Source organism: Cucurbita pepo, chromosome LG03, assembly GCF_002806865.2.
Source record: "Cucurbita pepo subsp. pepo cultivar mu-cu-16 chromosome LG03, ASM280686v2, whole genome shotgun sequence".
NCBI classification, from domain to species: Eukaryota; Viridiplantae; Streptophyta; class Magnoliopsida; order Cucurbitales; family Cucurbitaceae; genus Cucurbita; species Cucurbita pepo.
Window position 1 is genome coordinate 369,982 of NC_036640.1, and position 20,952 is coordinate 390,933.

The following is a 20,952-nucleotide window of genomic DNA, read 5'->3' on the forward strand; positions in this document are numbered from 1 at the left end:
TTGGATCATTCATTTTTTAGGTACAAATTGTGAGCTATCATGATCCGATGAAACTTTATAGACTTTCTTAGTCAATTATTTCCCACGTTTTTTATAATTGTTTTTTAAAATTATCAATTTTGTCGGACAGAGAACTGATCTAATTTAAATTTATAAAAATTCATCCATTATAATTTAAATACAAACTTAAAAGTTACATGGAATCGAACACTAAACTTTTAGTATTATTAGTTTAAATTTAAAAATTTATTAAACACAAAAGCTAAAGATTTCAGTTTGAAATATTTGTTGGTGTATTGTTGTCTTTATATCAGTTTAGGGTCACCAACCACTGGGCATTGACAGGTTGGATAAATAGCATCTTGGTCCACATGTCAATGGCACAATGGTTGGGTTTTGAAATTTTGCTGATTTCCTTGTTCCCATCAGCCACTCAAATCCACTTTTGAAGGATTTTACAATTGATTTTTCATATAAGAAAAAGGAACCCTAGAAATTGTTTTCAATACAGAATATTTAGAATTAGGGGGAAAGGAGGGATTTTTTTCCCAACCCAATCTTAATCAGATCTCTTAAACCGAAACTTAACCCTTAATTTAGATACTAATTGTAAATTAAGAAGCAAAATAGAAAATTCAAACCATTTGGATGAGTGTGCGTTGAGTTTTCTCCCCTTGTTTAGAATGTACGAAGATTCTGTATTATCCCCTAATCGTAATCATGATATGAACATAAACACATGATAATCATAATTAGAGGAAAAGGGGATGAAGTGAAGAATACAAATTTGAAATTATTAGACTGAAAAAGCATATGCTGAAAGAACCTTTGGTTGATTCCACAAACCGAACCGAACCAAAAAATCAGAAGTGGAATATCCATAAAAGGAGTCTCCTCAATTCCTTCCCAGATATTGTTCAATACCACGGGACGAGCTTTCTGGCGGACCCTGATTTTCGATTGCTTGCTTTGTTACCCAACTTTACAAACGCATCAGACAGCTAAAAATTCTTCAATTCCCACAAATCCCAACTCAGACACTGCACCTACTATATTATATGCCGGCAAACTCCTTTCCAATATGACCAATACTTCTCTCTCTATAAATCTCTCTCTTTTTCCTCCCCCTCTTTCCACTTCCGCCGCCGCAGCAACCACCACTTCCTTCTACGAACCCCCTTCTTCTTTGGGATTCCATCATTCCAGATCTTCAACTTCAAAACCCAGAAGTTTGTTTTGTGAAATTGTTCGATTGAGGAAAAGGGGAAGTGGGATTCTTAGTGTTAAGGCTAACAAAATGACTATTGCTGAAGTCAGAGCTGAAGATGGAGAGGAAGATAGCCCTCCTTTGCTTGACCCCGATACCATTTCCAAACCTCGTCGTATTGCTCTCTTTGTGGAGCCTTCTCCCTTTGCGTGAGTCTTCCTTTCTATGCATAAACAACTTGTAATTTCTTGTGTTGGTTATTCTCTTGGCCTTGTCTTCTATTTTACGGCTTTCCATTTGGTACTCTCTAATATATGTTACTGGGAATCGGATCTTATGATTTTACTTCAGCTGCTCTTGTCTGTCTTGCACTGCTATATAGCATCTAGGAGCTGCTATATGCTTGATGTCAAATGAGGGTTTAGCCTCTTCTTGAAGGGTTTATTTCTAACTTCATTGATTCCGCTTTTGATATAGAAAGCCACTTTGTAGTTTTACTACAACAATTAGCTGCATTGATCTATACTTAAATCACTGTTTCTCTATCCATCGCAGTCTTTGATGTCACCAAAACCTTGAACATGTCTCATTAGTTGTTCTTGCACTGATATTCTGTCAAATTTTGCATCTACTCCCTATTCCTCATGTGTATTGGGTTGTTTGTGAACTATACTCATAAGTGTTGAATCACTGATAGTTACCTTCCATTGTTGGTTTTACAGATACGTGTCGGGATACAAAAATCGCTTCCAGAACTTCATTCGCTATCTACGCGAAATGGGCGACGAGGTTTAATTTAATCCCTTTCATGTTCCTGTCTTAGCATTTGATAGCCGTTTCAATCCATCTTAAACTCTTTATTGCAACAAGCTTGAGTGTGTTCTATTAATTGCTTTCTAGCAATAGAGAAGTTGACTTTTTTATGCAACTTACTTAGGTAATGGTTGTGACAACTCATGAAGGTGTGCCTGAGGAGTTTTATGGTGCTAAAATAATTGGATCACGAAGGTAAGTTTGGGAGTTCATGTCAGATGATAATAACATTCAGTATAACCTATGATCCTCTCTTGTTTGCTCAACTTATCTTTAACTATTGGCAGCTTTCCATGCCCTTTGTATCAGAAGGTGCCCCTTTCTCTAGCACTTAGTCCAAGAATAATTTCGGAAGTTTCTCGGTTTAAACCCGACATCATACACGCATCATCACCAGGGATAATGGCAAGTCAAAAAAATCATCTCATTATATGTTCTTGAATTTAGTCATCAAATTGAGCCAGCTGATTGACCGTTGTCCAACTCGATTCGTTTTTAGGTGTTTGGAGCTCTGATTATTGCAAAACTATTAAGTGTACCGCTAGTTATGTCATACCATACTCATGTACCTGTGTAAGTTCTTTTCTGGGACTTTTTACCATTGGACGTATTACAATCTTTATCATTAACAAGTTACGAGGTTCGTTGAGCCGAGAACAGTTGCGTACGAGTCGATCTTGTTGTTTATTGTATCCAGGTTTAGATTACCATATATCTGTCTTTTCTGATGTGCAGATACATTCCAAGATATACATTTAGTTGGTTGGTCAAACCCATGTGGCTCGTTATAAGTACGTGAGGATTTATTGTATTATGTTGTTGAACTAATAAAAAGGAAGATTTATTCTGTTCCATCATACGAATTTGAATATTAAGGATCACTATTTAGAATTCAGTCTTTCTTTTTAGAATTCCTCCATGGAGCTGCCGATCTTACTTTGGTTCCATCTGCTGCCATTGGCAAGGATCTTGAAGCTGAAAAAGTGACAGCAGGTGATTTGAAATAGCGCAGGAACTAATTGTAGATTTCCATTGATGATAATGTGTATAAGAAAGTGGTAGATTTAGTTTGACATATTTTTGTGTTTTATTTACCTTAGAGCATATATTCCCGAGCAAGTTATATCAGTGGTATTTATTGTGAGATCCCACATCGATTGGAGAGGGGAACGAGTACCAGCGAGGACCCTCGCTGGGTCCTGAAGGGGGTGGATTGTGAGATCACACATCGATTGGAGAGGGAAACAAAACACTTTTTATAAGGATGTGGAAACCTCTCATTGGTAGACGTGTTTTAAAAACCTTGAGGGGAAACCCAAAAGGGAAACCCCAAAGAGGACCATATTTGCTAGCAGTGGGCTTGATCTGTTTTACAAATGGTATCAGAGCCAGACGCCCAGGTGATGTGCTAGCGAGGACATTGAGCCCTTAAGGGGGGTGGACACTGAGCGGTATGTCAGCGAAGACGCTGGGCCCCAAAGGGGGGTGGATTGTGAAATCCCACGTCGGTTGGAGAGGGGAACGAAGGATTCTTTATAAGAGATGCGATATAAAAACCTTGAGGGGAAGCCTGAAAGGGAAAGCTCAAAGGACAATATTTGCTAGCGGTGGGCTCTAGCATATATTCATAAGCAAGTTATATCAGCGGTATTTACTCGATTTCTCTTTTTGCAGCTAACAAGATTCGACTTTGGAACAAGGGTGTAGATTCTGTAAGCTTTCATCCTCGCTTCCGCTCGCATGTAATGAGATGGAAGCTTAGGTAACATTCCCTCACATTTATTTCTTAAATAATGTAACTCAAAAGATCATCTCCTTTAACATGATTGGCTTTGTCCAACAGTGGCGGAGAGCCTGATAAACCACTGATTGTTCATGTTGGAAGAATTGGCGTTGAGAAGAGCTTGGATTTCCTTAAAAGGTATGAAATATGGTTAGCTTCCTTAACCCTCTGCACCATGGTCTAGGATAACTTACGACTATGATCTTGTTTGATAACCGTTTCGTTTTTGAAAAACACTACTGCTACCGGTAGGTTTCGTTGTTATGTTATCTAAACGAAATAGCTATCAAATGGAGCCTGAATTGTGCATCAACTTCTTGTTCTTCCTTCCACCTTTGATTATGTATGATCCTCATAAAAATATGTAGCTGTTCTTACATTTGTTCCATCAATATGATAGGATCATGGATAGACTCCCCGAAGCAAGAATCGCGATCGTTGGAGATGGACCGTACAGGTATCTGTTCTAGGATTTGACAACCGCAATGAGCTTATTATCTAAATTAGCATATCAAGAACTAAATCATTCTGAAAAACCAAATGCTATAGGGAACTCTTGTATGCATTATGACGAACAGGGTTGAGTGATTACTTTGTTTGTAATTGTTTGATGTGTTTTCCTTGATGACAGGGAGGAGCTAGAAAAGATGTTCAGTGGGCTGCCTGCAGTATTTACAGGGATGTTATCAGGGGAAGAGCTATCTCAGGCTTATGCTAGTGGTGACGTTTTTGTAATGCCTTCTGAATCGGAGACGTTAGGACTTGTCGTATTGGAAGCTATGTCCTCTGGGATCCCTGTGATCGGAGCTCGTGCCGGTGGAGTTCCCGATATAATCCCTCCTGAAGTAGACAGCAAAATAGGGCACCTTTACACCCCGGGAGACATCGATGACTGCTTAAGCAAGCTGAAGCCTCTGTTGGAGAATCGCGAACTGAGGGAAACAATGGGGAAAGCAGCTCGAGCGGAGATGGAGAAATACGACTGGAAAGCTGCAACTCGAACAATCCGCAACGAACAATACAACGCAGCCATATGGTTCTGGCGCAAGAAAAGAGCACAGTTTCTAAGACCATTTCAATGGGTGTTTAAACGGATTTTTCCATCCCCAGAAGTGAGTTATCAGTGAAATGCTACACCTGTTCTTCATATTTCTGTGGCAGCTTGGTTTCAGTAGCACAAGGAAACATCCGCGTGATTGTTTGGCATATACTATAAGATTCATTGTGTATATATTCATTAAACCAGAAAAGAAATGGTCAACTTTGTTGTTCACATCATATAAACAGGCGTTTTGGCCACCAACTAAGAACATGAAGAACATGAAGAACATGAAGATATTGATTTTGAATGATGAAATTTGATATGTTGCTCTAAACTTCGCACGACATTATAATTCCGACACCATATTCATTTCAAACTCTGCTTTGTTTACACCATTTTTGGTTCTTGCTCCCATTAATAAGACTAAGAATCCACATCATCCCATTAAATCATAGCACAACACTAGAAACCATCTTGAATCCTTTTTTCTCGACGGCGTGGGGAAGTTATATATAGCTGATCATAAACATAATAGGAGTTTTATAAAAAAAAAACCACAGCCAAAACGTCGCCGTTTTCTTTGTCTTCATGACTTCATCAAATTCCACGCCTCCTCTCAGTTTTACTTTTTTACCTTTCGGGAGACGATTCTGAAATATATATATGTCTTTTTTACTTTTACCATAAAAAGTAATTAATTCGTTGAAAGAGATTTTTACTTTGCGGGCCCCGCGCTTGGGTGGACCAATCATACCGGTGTTGAGACGTACTGCATAAAATCTGGGTCCCGCTCCAGACCAGCCATTGTTTCTGGCGAGAGGACGATTTCGAGATCGACGCTGCCGTTTCCTTCTCGCCCGGGGAAGGCGGAGATCTTACCGTCGAATTTGTTGGCTTTGCCGCTCCTGACGGCGATCGGACGGCCCCACCCGAAATCGTTGTCGTACATTGGAAATCTTGGTGAGCTGCCCATGGTGATTGATGCACCGTCAGAGTTACCCAGCGGGAATAGCCGTGGTTGGCTCTCCCAATCTGCGATTCCCCGGCGGACGGTGGCGTCGTTGTGCGCCACCACGTTTTTATGCAGCAGATCGGCGCACCATCGGAGATCGTTCGATAGAAGCTCTCCGACCGGCGCCACAGTCGGAGTACTCTGTATCGCGTTTCCGAAATAGTACGGATCCATCTGTGGATTCAGTCGGTGGCGGCAGTTAACCGCTATGCGAAACGTCGTCGTTTTGGACTCGTCTAATTTTCTCGCACGTGTCACTGAGCGCCACAGATGGGCGCATAACGATTGGAAAGACGAAATCTCCGCCGTCCGACTCGGGACATTCGTTTTAATCAAATTCTCCAAAACGGACGTTATGTTCCCCTCGTTATTAGTCCCGTTGTTCCCGTCTACCGTTTTCCAACTGTCATTCCCCTGTTTCCCCAAAATCTTGCCGGCGTCGTAAAATCCGTTGACCGGTTTCTTTCCGGTGACCTGGTTATTGATGTTGGCCCTCAGCTTCAGCTTCAGAATGGATTCTCGAGTGAAGTGGAAAATCCTCTCTCTCAATGGCTCGTCGCCGTTAAACGTCACCACCGGCCCACCTTCGGGAAACTTCAGCGGCACCGGGGAGTTGAAAACAGTGTTTCTACTAAAATCCGGCGAATTCGAGATCTTTTTAGTCCCTTTGCAAATTTCAGCAAATGTGTTGAAGAAATGCCAGAACGAAGTCCCGTCGGTGACGGCGTGATTGACAGTACACCCAACAAACACACCATCCGCCAACTCTGTCACCTAATAAGATTAAATTTACAGAATTAGCCATCAAACCATGAGATTCTATGATCGCAGAAATGTCAATTTTATTACCTGAACAGCGAGTAAGGGGTTGGAGTGGCCGGAGTAGCTAATAGTCCGATCAAAGTAAAAAAAATCCTTGAAGTAAACCGGAAGATCAAGAGGGGAAAGAAGGGCATGGAGGGTGAGATGTTTAGCCTTTGCCTCGATAAATTCAACCCCGGCATCATTGCAGAGGATGTAAACATAGCCGTCGGCATCGGTGGAGAAACGGCCGGCGAGAGGAGGGAAATGGGAGAGAGTGGCGGAGAGAGATAGCTTGAGAAAGGAGACGAAATCAGAAAGGGAGTAAGGAGGGGAAGATAAAAGAACACCCTTTTGAATATAGTGGCAAGAGAGCATGGGAAGATCAGAAACAGAGAGCTTAAGCTTAACAGAGTTCAAGGAGGAAGGTTGATAAGGAAAAACAGAGCATTTTGAGACGATGGAAATGGAAGAAGAAGAAGAAGAAGAAGAAGAAGGCATGTTTCAATGAATATATGTTTTGATTTTGCCTAAACTTATGGTTTGGATTGGAAGGGGAGAGGGAGCGAAAATGAGTATATATAGGAATGAAGGGAAGTGGCTCATTCATGCACTTCCGCCACCTATTATTGTTATTATTGTATGATTGGTTCGTTGACCTGGCGTGAATAGAATCGAGTCAGCAAGGGAGACCCATGAGTTCTTTACTAGTCCACGTATTGAAACAGTGGTTAGATCACGTTTGTTGGAAGATGAAAGTCCCACGCCGGCTCATTTAGGGAATGCTCATGAATTACTCTCTCCATTAGTACGAGGGGAAGTCTAAAGTAAAGTCACGAGAGCTTATGCTCAAAGTGGACAATATCATACCATTGTGGAGAGTTGTGTTCGTCTAACAACGTTGGACGGGTAGCATCACACTCAAATATCTTCCAATTTTTTACTACTAAATGCATTAAAAGTAAAGTTTTAAAAAACATAGTTTTTACTAAAATGGGATCAAAATGGTCGTTTTTGCCTCTTTTTTCTTTGAAACAACGCTTAATCATGATTGCCCTTTCGCGTTTACAAACCAAAAGTTAAAAAAATGTGAAGAAAGTTGCAAACGTTGAAATGATGGTGTTTGCTGTTAGTTTCTCTCTGCTTTCCCATTACTATTTATTAAATGGCTAATGCTTCTAAGCATATCTAACTACTTTTTTTAAAAAAAATTAATTAATTAATCGTTGGTCAATATTTATCTTTGTTAAATAATTACAATTTATATAAAATAAAAAATATGGACAGCACAAAACCAAAAGACATAGAGGCCTACGTTGAAAAGACACAAGTCAAAAACATTACTACACCACCCTTTAATGTTTTTGTTCATGCATCTAAACCAATAACACATCCCTTGTCTCTTGTCTCTTCACCGTCAGATAATTTATAAAGTTATTAACCGTTAAGCGACATAGATTTTGATCGTACTATTAGCTTTGAACTCATATCGTAGATTAAATTGGTGTGGAATGGTTTCGATTATGTAATTGGATATAAACTAAGTGGAGACAAAACATAATGGAAGGGAGAAGAAAGGGTAATTTAAATACCTCCACGAATTCTAAAGGAGAGATCCTTTCGAGTTTTTATATCTCATTCAAAATTATCATAATTAAATTATTAATGGGTTTATTATATTAATTCATAGTTTTCCACAAAAAATAGAGATAAGTTAACTCTCACCACTAACTTTCCTTTTTTCGGTGAATTAATTAATTAACAACTTAATCATTTGAATAATATGCCTATATATGATTATATTGCCTATGGTGCATGAATCTGAATATAGTTTAATTTTGACCTTAATAAGTGCGAATCCTTTGCCCCTCGAAAAAAAAAAAATTAATGAGTAGGAATAAAGAATCTCAATTATTTGCAATTTATTTCTTCCATTCGTTATAGAATATGTTAACAACACTATATTTATATATTCATCATAATTTATAAACAATTATGGAGATTGTATTAAAAAATTAAACTTTTCCATGAGGCATGTATATAAATAATTGGGGTTGATCATAAATTCATATATTGTTGGTTTTATTGACGTAGTTACCTGTACTAATCATTCACTCGTGTCCGATATTAGAGTAAGATATGATGTCTAAATCACGACAAAGACGGATAAGTTGGGGTATTGGGGGACTGATGTTTAGTTTGAGTTGTGGTTTGGAGGGGCAGCAAGTACAGCCATGAATAAGGAAACAAAAACCCCATTAAATGAGACCCCAGATGGCGGTGTGTGTGTGTTTGTTTTGTGATGTTTGTAATTAAGGTTTTAGTTTCGGGGTGGACAAGGTGGGTGTGTCGCCATACTTTGAGGACCAACAACCAGACACAACTCCAAATTCATAAACGAAATTTCCACAGCTATTTCTTTATGTGATTGGGTGTGGAATGTGGGCATTATTGAGAAGGAATGAACTGGCTAAAGGAGAGACAGCTGCGTCCAAAAGGTGACAACTTGATGCAGCTAAGAGCTTAGCTAAGGGAGCCCTGAAGTTTGGAAAGGAAGAAATGTAGCCATGGGGAACTGAGGAGGAAGAAGAAGAAGAAGTATCAAAGACAATCCGACAATAAGAGATGGGGATGAGCAGAAAAACCAGCAAACCTTATCCATTTCTAGCATGATGTTGGATAAGGTTTTGTGGGAGTAAAGGTCATTTCCATCCTCATTTAAACCCCAAAAGCCTTCCCCTCTATGTTGGTTCAAAGCCTCAAAGTAAAATGGATAATGATTGTGTTGGGAAAGGAATGTTTCGAGTGTCTATGTTGATAGTGATATCTGAATGGACATTGACTCAACTAAACCAAATGAGTTCACAAGGTGAGACGTCATCAGTAGTTCGAGATGGAAACAAATCATTTCTTATAAACATGTAAGAATCTCTCCTTAGCAAACACGTTTTAAAACTGTGAAGCGACACCCACGATCGCAACAAATTCCACACCAAGCCCTGGACCATGTTCAAATTTCAGACAAACTAATACACAGCCCAAACTTGGTTGGTTTTAAAATGATATTTAAAAAATGCAGCAAGCCTCACAGATACTTGATGTCAACTCAAATCCCAATTCCTCGTTTCATCAGTCCAATTTAGAACAACTCACAGATTAAAACACATAGAAGTTGAAGAAAATCGAAAACCCGAAAGAACCCAGTTGAGGAAATGCAGTGAATCTGAAGAATCCAACACAGATCGCATGAATTGAAACAGAGGAAGAACAGAGTCAAATCCAGACACTCAAATTAACCAATAACAAGATGGGTATTTTCAAAAAGAAATCAAACAGAGAAGAGGAAAAACAGTGATTGGATTTGCCGCTGGTCTCGAGATGTATGGGAGAAGAACAAGGCACATAATGAAGAGAGAGAGAGAGAGAGAGAGAGGGCAAAGGGTGTCGAATTTTGATTGGCTGATTTGGAATTTGTAGGGACATTTTGAGTTTAAAGTTTAAAAATTATGTTTTGTTTTTATATAATATAGATAGGAAACCATATAATTGGATTACAATAAATGCAGTAAAAGGAAGAGAAAATCATGATATGGATTTTACTTCCATTCCATACCGTATTCGCATGATGAACTATATAATATAAAAATGACTCAATTTTTACATCATCTGTATCAAACCAAAATTTCATTCCTTTATTATTGGTGTATCATTTCGTGTGGATTAGCATTTTGGGAGGTCTCTCGGCGGCGGCAGAAGCGACTGTTGGGGGCCTTTCCCATTTTCCACCAAGAACGCCATCTTCAATCCCCAGGTTGTATGCACTTCCAGATGGCAATGCATAAACCACACTCCTGAAAGGTCAAATCCGAACTCCTTTAATTTCTGTTTTTGTTTTCCGATTGAATCGGTTGAATTCATTTCGATGCTTTAAGATTTAAACAAAGAATCGAAAGAGGAGTCGAATCCGTTTTACCTGGATTGTCCGCTCGAAACCTTATTGCCGTCCATCCACCGGACGGAACTCCGATTGTGTTCCTCTCCACTGGATCCACGAGATTGAAATTCTTAGCGTCGGTTTTAGGGTTGAAATTGCCGATCCCTCGCCCGACTTCGAAGAAATTGAATCCGTGGAGATGAATGGGATGGTTCTCTGGGGTTACGATTCCTGTATCTTGTAGAACTAATTCCACTGTGGAGTTGTATTGTAATTTGTAGAGCTTAGTTCCGCTTGTAGTCTGCAAATTCTTAGGTCCGGGTCCTGAATAGTTGAATTTGTGAGGGGGATTTCCTGGAAAATCTGTGCTGAAAACACCTTTTGTTTTGAAGAAATGTGCTTGTAGAAGAGCGGTGGTGGGCATTACAAACGTTATGTTGTTGATACTTGCCACTACTCTGCTTCCATTGGCGGCCTTGCAAGTGGGACATGGGTTAATTCCAAGACCAACGGTGAACAAGAGGTGGTGATCGATTGTCAATGGAACCTTGGCAGGGTACTTTTGGGAGTTCAAGCTTCTTAGGGAGTTTGTGAAGGTGTTGGCAATTTGGGTTGCGTTTTGAGGAGGGGGGTTGGTGTTTGTTGTCAGGGACGTGGCCAATGTGCCGGTGTAGTGCACAGTGGCAATGCCGGTCTTGTTGTCGACTGCGATTGGAGCGTCCATGAATGGAGAAATGGCCACCATGTATTTGCCAGATTTTCGATCTGCGGTTAAGAGGACGTTGGTGGTCTGGCCGGGAGTGATTAGAACTGTGTCTGTTTTGAATGGTTTGACATATGTGGCGTCGACTTCTACAACTGTTAACTTGTGACCTGCGACTTTGAAAAACAGTTCTTCATTCAGTGCAGCGTTGATTATGCGTAGTAAATAGGTCTTCCCTCTTTGAACAGGCAATGTGAAGCCTCCTGATTACCAAAAAAGAAGAAAATCAGAACTGTTTATTGCTTCCCAACAGGTTAGGTTCTTAGTTGAATTACTTTGTGTAGGGCAGTTCGATATGGATCCGGGAAGGCCATTGATGGTGTGAGCATCAGAGACATTTGGTGCTAATCCTGACTTAAGAGCTTCGTTGATCACAGCTTCGGTGTCTGATTTCCACCACTCAGCTATGCAATTCATTCACAAAAGCAAGTCAAAATCTCCATTTTGTAAAGGGGAAAGGAGAGAAAGGAGAGTTCGTGAAGTTTTGAGGCTCATACCAAGCACAAGGACAGCTTCTTTGTGGGGTGTAGGGAATGGATAAGGCACGCCGAGCTTTGGCAAGATGACAATGCCACCATGGACGGTGGCTCTCAGCCAGAGAATATGAGCATGCCAGAAGAGTGTGCCTCTTTGGCCGGTGATGGTGAAATTGTACACATAACTTTTCCCCGGCTGAATAGGACATTGTGTAATGTATGCCGGTCCATCAGCCCAACCCGTTCGGAGTTGCCTGATTCCATGCCTACCACCAACATTGTACACACTCGTAAGATTATGACCTTTGCAACACCATTATTAGGTTAGTGAGAATGCAATTTGTGAGATTTTACCAGTGAATTGAAAGGTTATATTTGACGTGGTTGACGACTTTGACAAGCACGGTGTCGCCCTCCCTAGCGTAAAGGGTTGGTCCAGGGAACTGTCCATTGACAGTGACAATGGGCTTGGTTGAGCAAAGTCTGGTTGTCTTCCTCAACACCACCTGCCATCCTCCAATATGACTCAATATCACTCATTAAAATCAAACCATAACAGAAATAGGTCATCCAAAAGCTCTCTTTTTCTAAAACCAATATCCAAAAAAAGTTGAAAGAGAAGAAAGGCTTACATTGAATTTGTAATGGCGAACTCTGGACTCAGCCAAACCAGGAAGAAGGCAGCAAAATGCCAATAAGAGAAAAGCTCGAACCCGCCAAGACTCCATTAATATGTTTCCCTTTTCTGAGTTATTTTGATGTGTGAGAGGTGAAGAAGATGGTGAGAAGGATGGGCATGGAACTCAGGCTTATAAAGAGAAACACCAAATGGGTTTAGACAAGGTGTGTGTGTTGTTGCCATGTCGTTTTTTGCCAGTTAGGTGATGAGTTAAACAAATCTTGATAGCAAAGGATTTTCAGATGAAACCAGAGGCAGATCCACCATTTTGTTCTATATATCTTACATGTTACATAAAGTTTCTGTTCTTGTTAGTTGTATGTTTGTATGAGCAGCAGCAATAATTGAGGCCTTTTAGCATTTCTCCATATGATTAAAGCCTCAGCTTTTTGGTGTCTCAGACATTATGGAAGGTTCATTTCTAATATTATGGGATTGATATGCTTATTCTTTGGAAAAGGGTGTGGGGAAAAGGGTGTGGGTCACTCACTTCAGCTGCCCTTCTCATCAAACCTCTCTATCTTCTGTTGGCCTTTGATTGATATCAGTTATTTACCAGAAATGGTTTGGAAATGGGTCTTAGTCCTTTTACCTCATTTTCCAAGGAACCTTCAATCCTAAAAAACCACCACACAACCATTTCTGCTTCTTTCAAAACATCAGGTACATCAGGTCACGTCGATTGAAGAGGGGAAACGATTGTTAGCAAAGACGCTGGCCCGCAAAGGACAAATAGGACAATATCTGTTAGCGGTGAGCTTGAGTTGTTACAGTTCAAGTATCTCAACAATTTTCATACGCTACTACCAGTAATATTACTCATACTTTGATTTGAATCTATTGAATCTATTCTCTAGTCAACCATTTATTATTTATATAATTCTTTCGATTATTTTTTATAGCAAAAATAAAAAAATATATACATTTTTTCCATTATGAACAGAAAAAATAGTTGGGGTGTTGATCCAATATTGGGAGTCTTGTGAACTTGAAACTGTATATAAAAAGTAATAGTTTTTATTTTTATTTATTTATTATTATTATTATTATTATTATTATTATTATTATAAGTGTGAAAGATGGAAGCTTGTTTTGAATTTTTTAAAGTAATAAAGAAGAATTGCCTTATTTGTGTAAATATGAATATAGTTTTCCAAATTTGGTAAAATTTCAAGGGAAAGAATTAAAAAGAAAAATAAATTAAGAATTGTGATCTGTGTTACATACAAATACACGTTACCAGCTGTGTTGCCGTAAATAGCACATCCATTTTTTGGTGTTTTTATCATATTAAATTAAGGATTTTATTTTATCAATCAAAATTAAGACCTCCCAAATTTCCAATAACAAATTTTAATTCTATTTTTCATATTAAATATTATGATCAAAACAAAGAACGAATATAAAAATTTTGTAGAAAATTATTTTGATATTTATTATTTAAATTTTTGCAAAGGATGGGCGTACAAAACTTGGGATTCCGCAAGTAAAATGGTTACGTTTTTGTTTCCCAATCAGAATGAAGGTGCGTTTGATTTTGGTGTCTTGTATGTACGTAAATAAATGTCCATTTGTCTGGCTGTGGCGGTGAAGTACTCTTTCATCTTCGTCAACCCATCGCTCTGATCCATCCATCACTCCTCCTTTTCTTCAAGGTTCTTCATTCTTCACTTTCGACTATTTCATCAGGGGTTTGTTCCTTTTACTCTCAATCCAGATTTCTCGCTTTGGGTCTTCCATAAACTACTTGATTGTGATTGCTTCGTGTTTGGATTTCTCTATTGCCTTTGACTTCTTCATATTCTCTCTTTTCTTTGTGTTATTATTTGATTGCGACACTCAAACCTAGGACTGATTAAACAATTAGTTTGTTGAATAATAAAGTTTATTCCTGGAAAAGGGCAAGTTGATTCCTACCCTTTTATTATTTTAATCCAGTTCAAAACCTGTATTATTATTATTGTATGTGGTTTTCGATTTTGTTTCTGAAATCTTTGGTGAGATGAAACTATTAGCCTTAGTTTTGATCAACAGGTCCTGGTAGGTGTTAGTATAGCAAGAAAGGGCCTTAGAATGGCAGAAGACGATATATATACAAAAGATGGTACTGTTGATATGCGTAAGAATCCTGCTAATAAGAAGAAGACTGGAAATTGGAAGGCCTGCCGCTTCATTCTTGGTATTTTTTTTCTTTTTCCCCTTTGTTTTTAACATTCAGTTTTGATTATTATATGCTCAAATTGTAATGATGGTGTATAGGGAATGAACGCTGTGAAAGATTGGCATATTATGGAATGAGTACCAATCTGGTGAACTATCTTCAAATACGTCTCAACATGGACAATGTTGCTGCTTCAAATAGTGTTACCAGTTGGTCAGGAACCTGCTACATTACGCCATTGATTGGAGCCTTCTTGGCCGATGCTTACTTGGGAAGATATTGGACGATTGCCAGTTTCTCAATCTTATATGTCTTTGTAAGCTTTTCTTGCTATTTTGAAGTGTTTAAAATGCATGAATATTCGAACCGTGTTAGCCTTAGTTAGCGGCTGCTTTGTAGTGATACTATGTTTTTGATGTATGGTATTGGAGGGCATGACATTGTTGACGATGGCTGCTTCAGTCCCTGGATTAAAGCCATCATGTGACAGTACTAGTTGCCATCCAACGGGAGGCCAAACTGCTGCCACATTCATAGCACTTTACTTGATCGCCCTTGGAACAGGGGGAATCAAGCCCTGTGTTTCGTCTTTTGGGGCTGACCAATTTGATGAAACGGATGAAGTTGAAAGAAAGAAGAAGAGCTCCTTCTTCAATTGGTTTTACTTTTCAATCAACGTGGGTGCCATGATTGCTTCATCAGTTCTTGTGTGGATACAAATGAATGTAGGCTGGGGGTGGGGCTTTGGAGTTCCTGCAGTAGCCATGGCTATTGCTGTTGTGTTTTTCTTCTCTGGTAGCTCTTTGTACCGTCTTCAAAAGCCTGCAGGAAGTCCTCTCACCAGAATTTTGCAAGTTATCATCGCAGCGTGTCGGAAACACGGGGTACGAGTTCCAGAAGATAAGTCTCTCCTTTATGAGACTGCTGATGATGTTGAGTCAAAAATTGAAGGAAGTCGCAAGCTCGAGCACACGAACAAGTTGAAGTAAGTATATTCATCAATGTACTTACTGCCATTTGATGTAAGTATATTCATCAATTGTGGAGAGATTCTTATATTATCCGTATGATTCAGGTTCCTAGATAAGGCTGCTATAGAGACTGAAAATGATAGGATGAAGGGCCAAATAGACGCATGGAGGCTTTGTACAGTGACACAAGTTGAGGAGCTGAAGAGCATTGTCCGGTTGTTGCCTGTGTGGGCGAGTGGAATAGTATTTTCAGCAGTGTATAGCCAAATGAGCACCATGTTCGTTCTACAAGGCAATACAATGGATCAGCACATTGGGCCAAGTTTCAAAATCCCATCAGCCTCGCTTTCGATCTTCGATACCCTCAGCGTGCTCTTCTGGGCTCCGGTATATGATAAACTCATCGTCCCATTGGCGAGGAAGTTCACCAAAAATGAGCGTGGCTTCACACAGCTACAACGGATGGGAATAGGACTGGTCATCTCTGTGTTTTCCATGGTTACAGCCGGTGGCTTGGAAGTTGTCAGGCTCAAGTACGTAAGGAAGAACAACCTGTACGATGCGGAGAACATTCCGATGTCGATTTTCTGGCAAATTCCACAGTACTTTTTCATTGGTTGTGCAGAAGTTTTCACATTTATCGGACAGATGGAGTTTTTCTATGACCAAGCACCGGATGCAATGAGAAGCATGATGGCTGCACTGTCTCTCACAACGGTTGGATTGGGAAATTACTTAAGCACGTTAATCGTTACAATCGTGACGAAAGTGTCGACGAGACACGGGAAGTTGGGGTGGATTCCTAGTAACTTAAACAAGGGACATCTTGACTATTTCTTCTGGCTGTTGGCGATTCTCAGCGTGGTTAATTTCTTTGTCTATCTGTTAGTGGCTAAAAGCTACACTTCCAAAAGGGCAACAGGCCGTTTGCGCTGAAAATCCAGTCCTTGATGCTCTCATACATTCTCACTTACTCGCTTTTCATTACATTGAGTTGGATAACTTTTAATTCTAGTGTTGAATGGTCAAAAAGTGTGTATTGAAGAATAATAGTTTGACCAACTTGTTGTTGGGATTGCTTCTTTTTCTTCTCTTTTCTTTTACATTGGTTGCTTTGTTGACTTTGTGGGCAAAATTATTAAACAAAAGGATTACCTCTTGGAAAGGATGTTTCGTTATCTTCGATATGCGATCTCACAATTCACCTCTTTCAAACTCAGCATTCTCGCTGGCTCTCGTTCTTCTCTCCAACGTGATATTAATGTAATATGATTGTTTTTTATTATTATTGTTTATAAAATAAAGTTTTATGTGACGCCAATCATGATCGACCCTACGAATTAAATTCACAATTCTTGCAGTAATGCTTTTGACTTCATTTATTACAAAGATATTAATGTCACCATCAGTGATATTGATAATATAAGAAACAAAACAAGAATCAAGAGCTTCATCATGATTTCCCCCTTTTCTTTTGGGCATTGGCTGTCTCATTCTCAACTGCTTTGCTTACTCAAACAATGAAATCAAATCACAGTAGAAAGATGAACATGAAGAAGACACATGAACAGTTTTGAAATTGTTTTTCCATCCATTTCCAATAAACCCAGCAAGGAAAGGAGAGCGCTTGAACAACAAATATATATGTATATATTCATGTAGCAACTTTCAACCAGAAAACATGTTTTTGAATTGAATCCTTCCCCAACCAATATCAGTTTAATACAGTCGAAGAACACTTCTAGCAATGGACTGTGCTTGATTTGGTTTCACCTTTCCCGACCCGCCTCGCCTGCTGCCCCGCAACGACGTCAAGTAGAACCGGAGAAGTCCATTGTCGATGTTCGTCGGAGAATGTCGAGCACTACGATTCCTTTCCAAGACTGGCTCCTCGTTCTTCTTCTTTCCATTCCCATTAGTCTCTGCATTGCTTTTCCTTGAACTACTGAAAGATCCACCCATCATACTTGAACTCCTCCAACTTACACTGCTGTTACTCCTGAACATTTTGGGATTGAACCCTCCTTTGACATCGCTATTCCGCTCGCCGCGCAGCTCCGGCCATGACCCTGAATACGATCGCTCCATGCCATTGGGTCTACTACTCTCTTTGTCTTCCTCCTCATCTTTGTTTCCTCCCCGCCGGTTAATCAATCCCCAGATTCTCCAACCTTTCCCCCACCCTCTGGACTTTTTTGACTCCTCTTTCCGGTTCCCCGTCCCAACCACCGAAGCAGCATCATTAAATGCCGAATCCAAGGACTTAGAGCAGTCATCTTGCAGGGAACTGGAGTTCGAATCTCTATCTGGGATGGCTAGTTTCGGGCCATGGCACACATCTGTAGTTGCAGGAGAAACTTTAGCGTTCGAAACAGACGACTTCATCTCATCAATCTCAGCCACCACCGCTGCGGCGGTCTTTCTAATGGAGTTGGACCGGTCAAGGCTCTTCCGTCGACGGGAAGAAGAGTCTGAATAGTAATCCCGGGTCTGCGAAGACCCGCCGGGGATATTTTCTTCCTCATTAGTTGAATTTATGGAGTCCTCGACGGGAATTTGGGCATCGGTACGGAAGACGTTGATAGGGGCATCCTCAACGACGGAAAGCATAGTGGGCATTCTTGGGAACGTTCGGCTAATCAAATACCCGTCCCAAGAAGCCCTCGGTTCGTCGAACGAATAGCGGGGATCGTCGAAGGATATTCGGCCGGCATCGAGAGAGAATCTCGGATCAATATCGCAGGATCGTCGGCCGTAGCCGTAATCAGCAATTTCCGACTGGGTATCTCGGAAATGGCGTCCGATTGGCTTCTCCACTGGCAATGTCGTAGATCCAACGCCGTTTCTCTGCTTCTTCTCCTTCTGTTTATCCCTCCATTTCTGCAGCTTCTTGCTGAAAACGGAAGCCGCCGACCAGAAGCTCCCCCTTCCGGATGGCTTCTTCGTGTGTGAATCGAGATCTATATGATCCTTCATGGTTTTGAATTCCTCCTGTAGTTGCACCGGTTCTGGCCCTACTTCAACCTGAATTTCTTCTTCTTCAACGATCTCCTGAACTCCGTTTTCGTTCACAACATCCACCACATTGGGTTGTTTCGAAACCCTAATTTCCCCGTCGCCGACGGGATGCGGTTCAAGGCAGGACGAACTGGAGTCCTCCAAAATCTTAGTCTCGGAAGTAATTTCAGCAGGAGGAGCGACAATGTTAGAAGAAGCAGAAGCGTCGTGGGAAAAGAGAGAGCAGTGAGCGTTACGAACTCGAACGTCGCAAGATTTCCTCTGCGGCTCAAAAACAGCGGAGAAGGCGTCGTTCTTAGAAGCAGAGAAGGATTTAGTACGACGAAGCTCCGGCAAAAAAAAAGAGGGTCGATTAGGAGGAGCAGGCCTGAAAATAGCCTTAAGAGCAGAGGCAGCAGTGGAATGGGGTTTCCGGGTAGAGGAAGAAGAAGTAGTAGAAGAGGAATCGAGAAGAGAGAGACGCTCACAGAGACATAAAGGGCAGAAAGCAGTAAACTGCTCTTGTGGGTGACGAGGACAGGCGGCGGAAGGGCGGTGGGGCAACGGCGGCAAAGGAGGAGGAGGAGGAGGAGGTGCTGGTTTCTCGTGGGTGGAGGGATTCATTACAAAGAAGGAGAAGCTATGAGAGAGTGAAGAAGAAGAAGAAGAAGAAGAAGAAGAAGAAGAAGAAGGCTGTCATGATAGGATATTGGGAAATGTTGGCGAGAAGGAATTAGGAAAGTGAAAGAAAGAGAAAAAGACTGAGATCTTGCAGCTGCATTTCTTTTTAATAAATAATTCTAATATTTTCCCAAATTTTAAATAAATAAATAATTAATTAATTGTTTGTAGGGGGAACTCGCGTTGGAAATGACTATTCTACCACCCCCACCCTTTTACCTTTTTTTAATTTCCACTTAATACAAATATTTTCCAAAATTATTATTCTTATTGTAAATAACAAAAATATAATTGAAAAATNAAAAAAAAAAAAAAAAAAAAAAAAAGGGCAAACAAGTTCATGAAATTACATCCACACCCTCTAGAATCTCCAAAGCAAGCAAATTTCCGGAAATGAGCTATGGGGTACATCTGTCCCTTTTTAGTTTTCAATGAAAACACCGCTATTATTATTATTTATTGTTATATATACAAATATTCAACATGTTTTATTTTAATAATTATTTGATTTGGAAAGTGAATAAATGGCGAAATGAATAAGGTGCATTGTATAATTGTATTATTGTATTATTGTATTATTGTATTATTGTTGGCTCCGAATCCCAACGTTGCTCAACACAGAATCTAAATTTCCAAAGCCCCTTTCACATTATCAAATACACAAACCGCTGAACCACCGTGAAAAAACAAATTAATTAATGTAAATTTAAGATAACCATTCACCGGATTACACGTGGAATGTTATGATTGGTCGTCATGGTGGGTAAGACCCGGTAAGCCCAAATCCACGGTACTGGATCAGTGTGGGCATACAATATAGTGTAAAGTGCTTTGCCGTCCTCCTCTCTATCTTTAACTTTAACCCTTTTATTTCTTTTTAAATAATTAATTTTTAAAAATATGTGGTTTTTCTTTTTTTTCTTTTTTTTTTTCTCTCTCTCTCTCAAGGGCAAAAGGCTTGTGGGTTTGTCTTGCTCTTTATTTATTTATTTTAATTAATGAAAAATGAAATACCTGAATTATGGTTTGCCTTTCCATGGTATCCAAAGGTTGATTGGTCCAATATGATTCTCCTTCTCCATTTATATGTCTAGCATTAGTACTCCATGATCTAGAAATATTAGATACATTTATAAATTTAATGATGTAATAAACATAAAAAGGAAAGGTTCCAAATTGTTTTGAAAGGGATATGGATCCATGTGTTAGTTTAATATTTTTTTTCCCCTAAATTTAATGTTCCCGTTTTATTCTAACTTATAAGTCCCCACCAAATTTGTGTATATTTATTTGTCTCTCCTTTGCTATTCAATCACTGATACAACTGAGATTTGTTGTGTCGGAGTTTAGCTTCCAAAAAAAACTCAACATAATTTAATTTTAATAATATTCATTAAGAAATTTGTTTGGCAATTAATTAAAGAAGTATGGAGGTGGTTATTATTATGTATATATAATAAAATAAAGGTGAAGTGGTAATCAGGTAATAATACAATATAAAAGCATGCGCAACCCATTGATCCCAAAAATATTGCAATCAAACCCCACCATTCCTTTTTAGATCATTATTAATGTTACCTAATTACTTTGCCACATCATTATCATCCATAATTACTCTTCCCCAATAATAAT

General features: G+C 39.6%; 5 protein-coding genes across 8 annotated transcripts; 2 read left to right on the top strand and 3 right to left on the bottom strand.

Annotated features, from left to right (window-relative positions):
- The first annotated feature begins 827 nt into the window (after positions 1 to 827).
- Positions 828 to 5,167, top strand: LOC111791520 (sulfoquinovosyl transferase SQD2-like). Its single transcript, XM_023672902.1, has 11 exons — positions 828 to 1,416; positions 1,930 to 1,996; positions 2,145 to 2,215; positions 2,308 to 2,425; positions 2,520 to 2,593; positions 2,756 to 2,811; positions 2,930 to 3,013; positions 3,695 to 3,782; positions 3,864 to 3,941; positions 4,204 to 4,260; positions 4,435 to 5,167. Exons 1-11 carry the CDS (start codon positions 1,082 to 1,084, stop codon positions 4,928 to 4,930), a joined length of 1,524 nt encoding a protein of 507 aa, XP_023528670.1. The 5' UTR covers positions 828 to 1,081; the 3' UTR covers positions 4,931 to 5,167.
- A 347-nt stretch (positions 5,168 to 5,514) lies between these two features.
- On the bottom strand, positions 5,515 to 7,188 carry LOC111791521 (protein ENHANCED PSEUDOMONAS SUSCEPTIBILTY 1-like). The gene is made up of 2 exons (XM_023672903.1): positions 6,707 to 7,188; positions 5,515 to 6,631 (listed from the first exon to the last, which is right to left on the bottom strand). The coding sequence occupies exons 1-2, from the start codon at positions 7,157 to 7,159 to the stop codon at positions 5,594 to 5,596; spliced, it is 1,491 nt and encodes a 496-aa protein (XP_023528671.1). The 5' UTR covers positions 7,160 to 7,188; the 3' UTR covers positions 5,515 to 5,593.
- Positions 7,189 to 10,243: 3,055 nt separating this feature from the next.
- LOC111790160 (laccase-4-like) lies at positions 10,244 to 13,247 on the bottom strand. The gene is made up of 6 exons (XM_023670998.1): positions 12,464 to 13,247; positions 12,186 to 12,337; positions 11,853 to 12,097; positions 11,631 to 11,759; positions 10,632 to 11,558; positions 10,244 to 10,509 (listed from the first exon to the last, which is right to left on the bottom strand). The coding sequence occupies exons 1-6, from the start codon at positions 12,557 to 12,559 to the stop codon at positions 10,379 to 10,381; spliced, it is 1,680 nt and encodes a 559-aa protein (XP_023526766.1). The 5' UTR covers positions 12,560 to 13,247; the 3' UTR covers positions 10,244 to 10,378.
- A 695-nt stretch (positions 13,248 to 13,942) lies between these two features.
- Positions 13,943 to 16,810, top strand: LOC111790159 (protein NRT1/ PTR FAMILY 8.1-like). Of its 4 annotated transcripts, none has more exons than XM_023670994.1 (5): positions 13,943 to 14,201; positions 14,545 to 14,689; positions 14,770 to 14,987; positions 15,103 to 15,656; positions 15,747 to 16,810. In XM_023670994.1, exons 2-5 carry the CDS (start codon positions 14,584 to 14,586, stop codon positions 16,576 to 16,578), a joined length of 1,710 nt encoding a protein of 569 aa, XP_023526762.1. In that variant the 5' UTR covers positions 13,943 to 14,201; positions 14,545 to 14,583; the 3' UTR covers positions 16,579 to 16,810. The 4 variants fall into 4 exon arrangements, with proteins under 4 accessions (XP_023526762.1, XP_023526763.1, XP_023526764.1 ...); XM_023670995.1 differs by having other exon boundaries at positions 13,943 to 14,165; XM_023670996.1 differs by having other exon boundaries at positions 13,943 to 14,165; positions 14,555 to 14,689.
- A 402-nt stretch (positions 16,811 to 17,212) lies between these two features.
- LOC111790158 (UPF0503 protein At3g09070, chloroplastic-like) lies at positions 17,213 to 19,391 on the bottom strand. Its single transcript, XM_023670993.1, has one exon. It carries the CDS (start codon positions 19,261 to 19,263, stop codon positions 17,362 to 17,364), a length of 1,902 nt encoding a protein of 633 aa, XP_023526761.1. The 5' UTR covers positions 19,264 to 19,391; the 3' UTR covers positions 17,213 to 17,361.
- Between the last annotated feature and the right edge of the window lie 1,561 nt (positions 19,392 to 20,952).

Coding starts and splice junctions, on each gene's coding strand:
- LOC111791520 (XM_023672902.1), top strand. CDS start 1,082: ATGACCAATACTTCTCTCTCTATAAATCTCTCTCTTTTTCCTCCCCCT. Junction 3,783..3,863: donor GTAATGAGATGGAAGCTTAG/GTAACATTCCCT, acceptor TTTGTCCAACAG/TGGCGGAGAGCCTGATAAAC. Junction 3,942..4,203: donor AGCTTGGATTTCCTTAAAAG/GTATGAAATATG, acceptor TCAATATGATAG/GATCATGGATAGACTCCCCG.
- LOC111791521 (XM_023672903.1), bottom strand. CDS start 7,159: ATGCCTTCTTCTTCTTCTTCTTCTTCTTCTTCCATTTCCATCGTCTCA. Junction 6,632..6,706: donor ACCCCTTACTCGCTGTTCAG/GTAATAAAATTG, acceptor TAATCTTATTAG/GTGACAGAGTTGGCGGATGG.
- LOC111790160 (XM_023670998.1), bottom strand. CDS start 12,559: ATGGAGTCTTGGCGGGTTCGAGCTTTTCTCTTATTGGCATTTTGCTGC. Junction 12,338..12,463: donor TTCGCCATTACAAATTCAAT/GTAAGCCTTTCT, acceptor GGAGGATGGCAG/GTGGTGTTGAGGAAGACAAC. Junction 11,760..11,852: donor AGAAGCTGTCCTTGTGCTTG/GTATGAGCCTCA, acceptor TGAATTGCATAG/CTGAGTGGTGGAAATCAGAC.
- LOC111790159 (XM_023670994.1), top strand. CDS start 14,584: ATGGCAGAAGACGATATATATACAAAAGATGGTACTGTTGATATGCGT. Junction 14,690..14,769: donor GGCCTGCCGCTTCATTCTTG/GTATTTTTTTTC, acceptor GATGGTGTATAG/GGAATGAACGCTGTGAAAGA. Junction 14,988..15,102: donor TCTCAATCTTATATGTCTTT/GTAAGCTTTTCT, acceptor ATGGTATTGGAG/GGCATGACATTGTTGACGAT.
- LOC111790158 (XM_023670993.1), bottom strand. CDS start 19,263: ATGAATCCCTCCACCCACGAGAAACCAGCACCTCCTCCTCCTCCTCCT.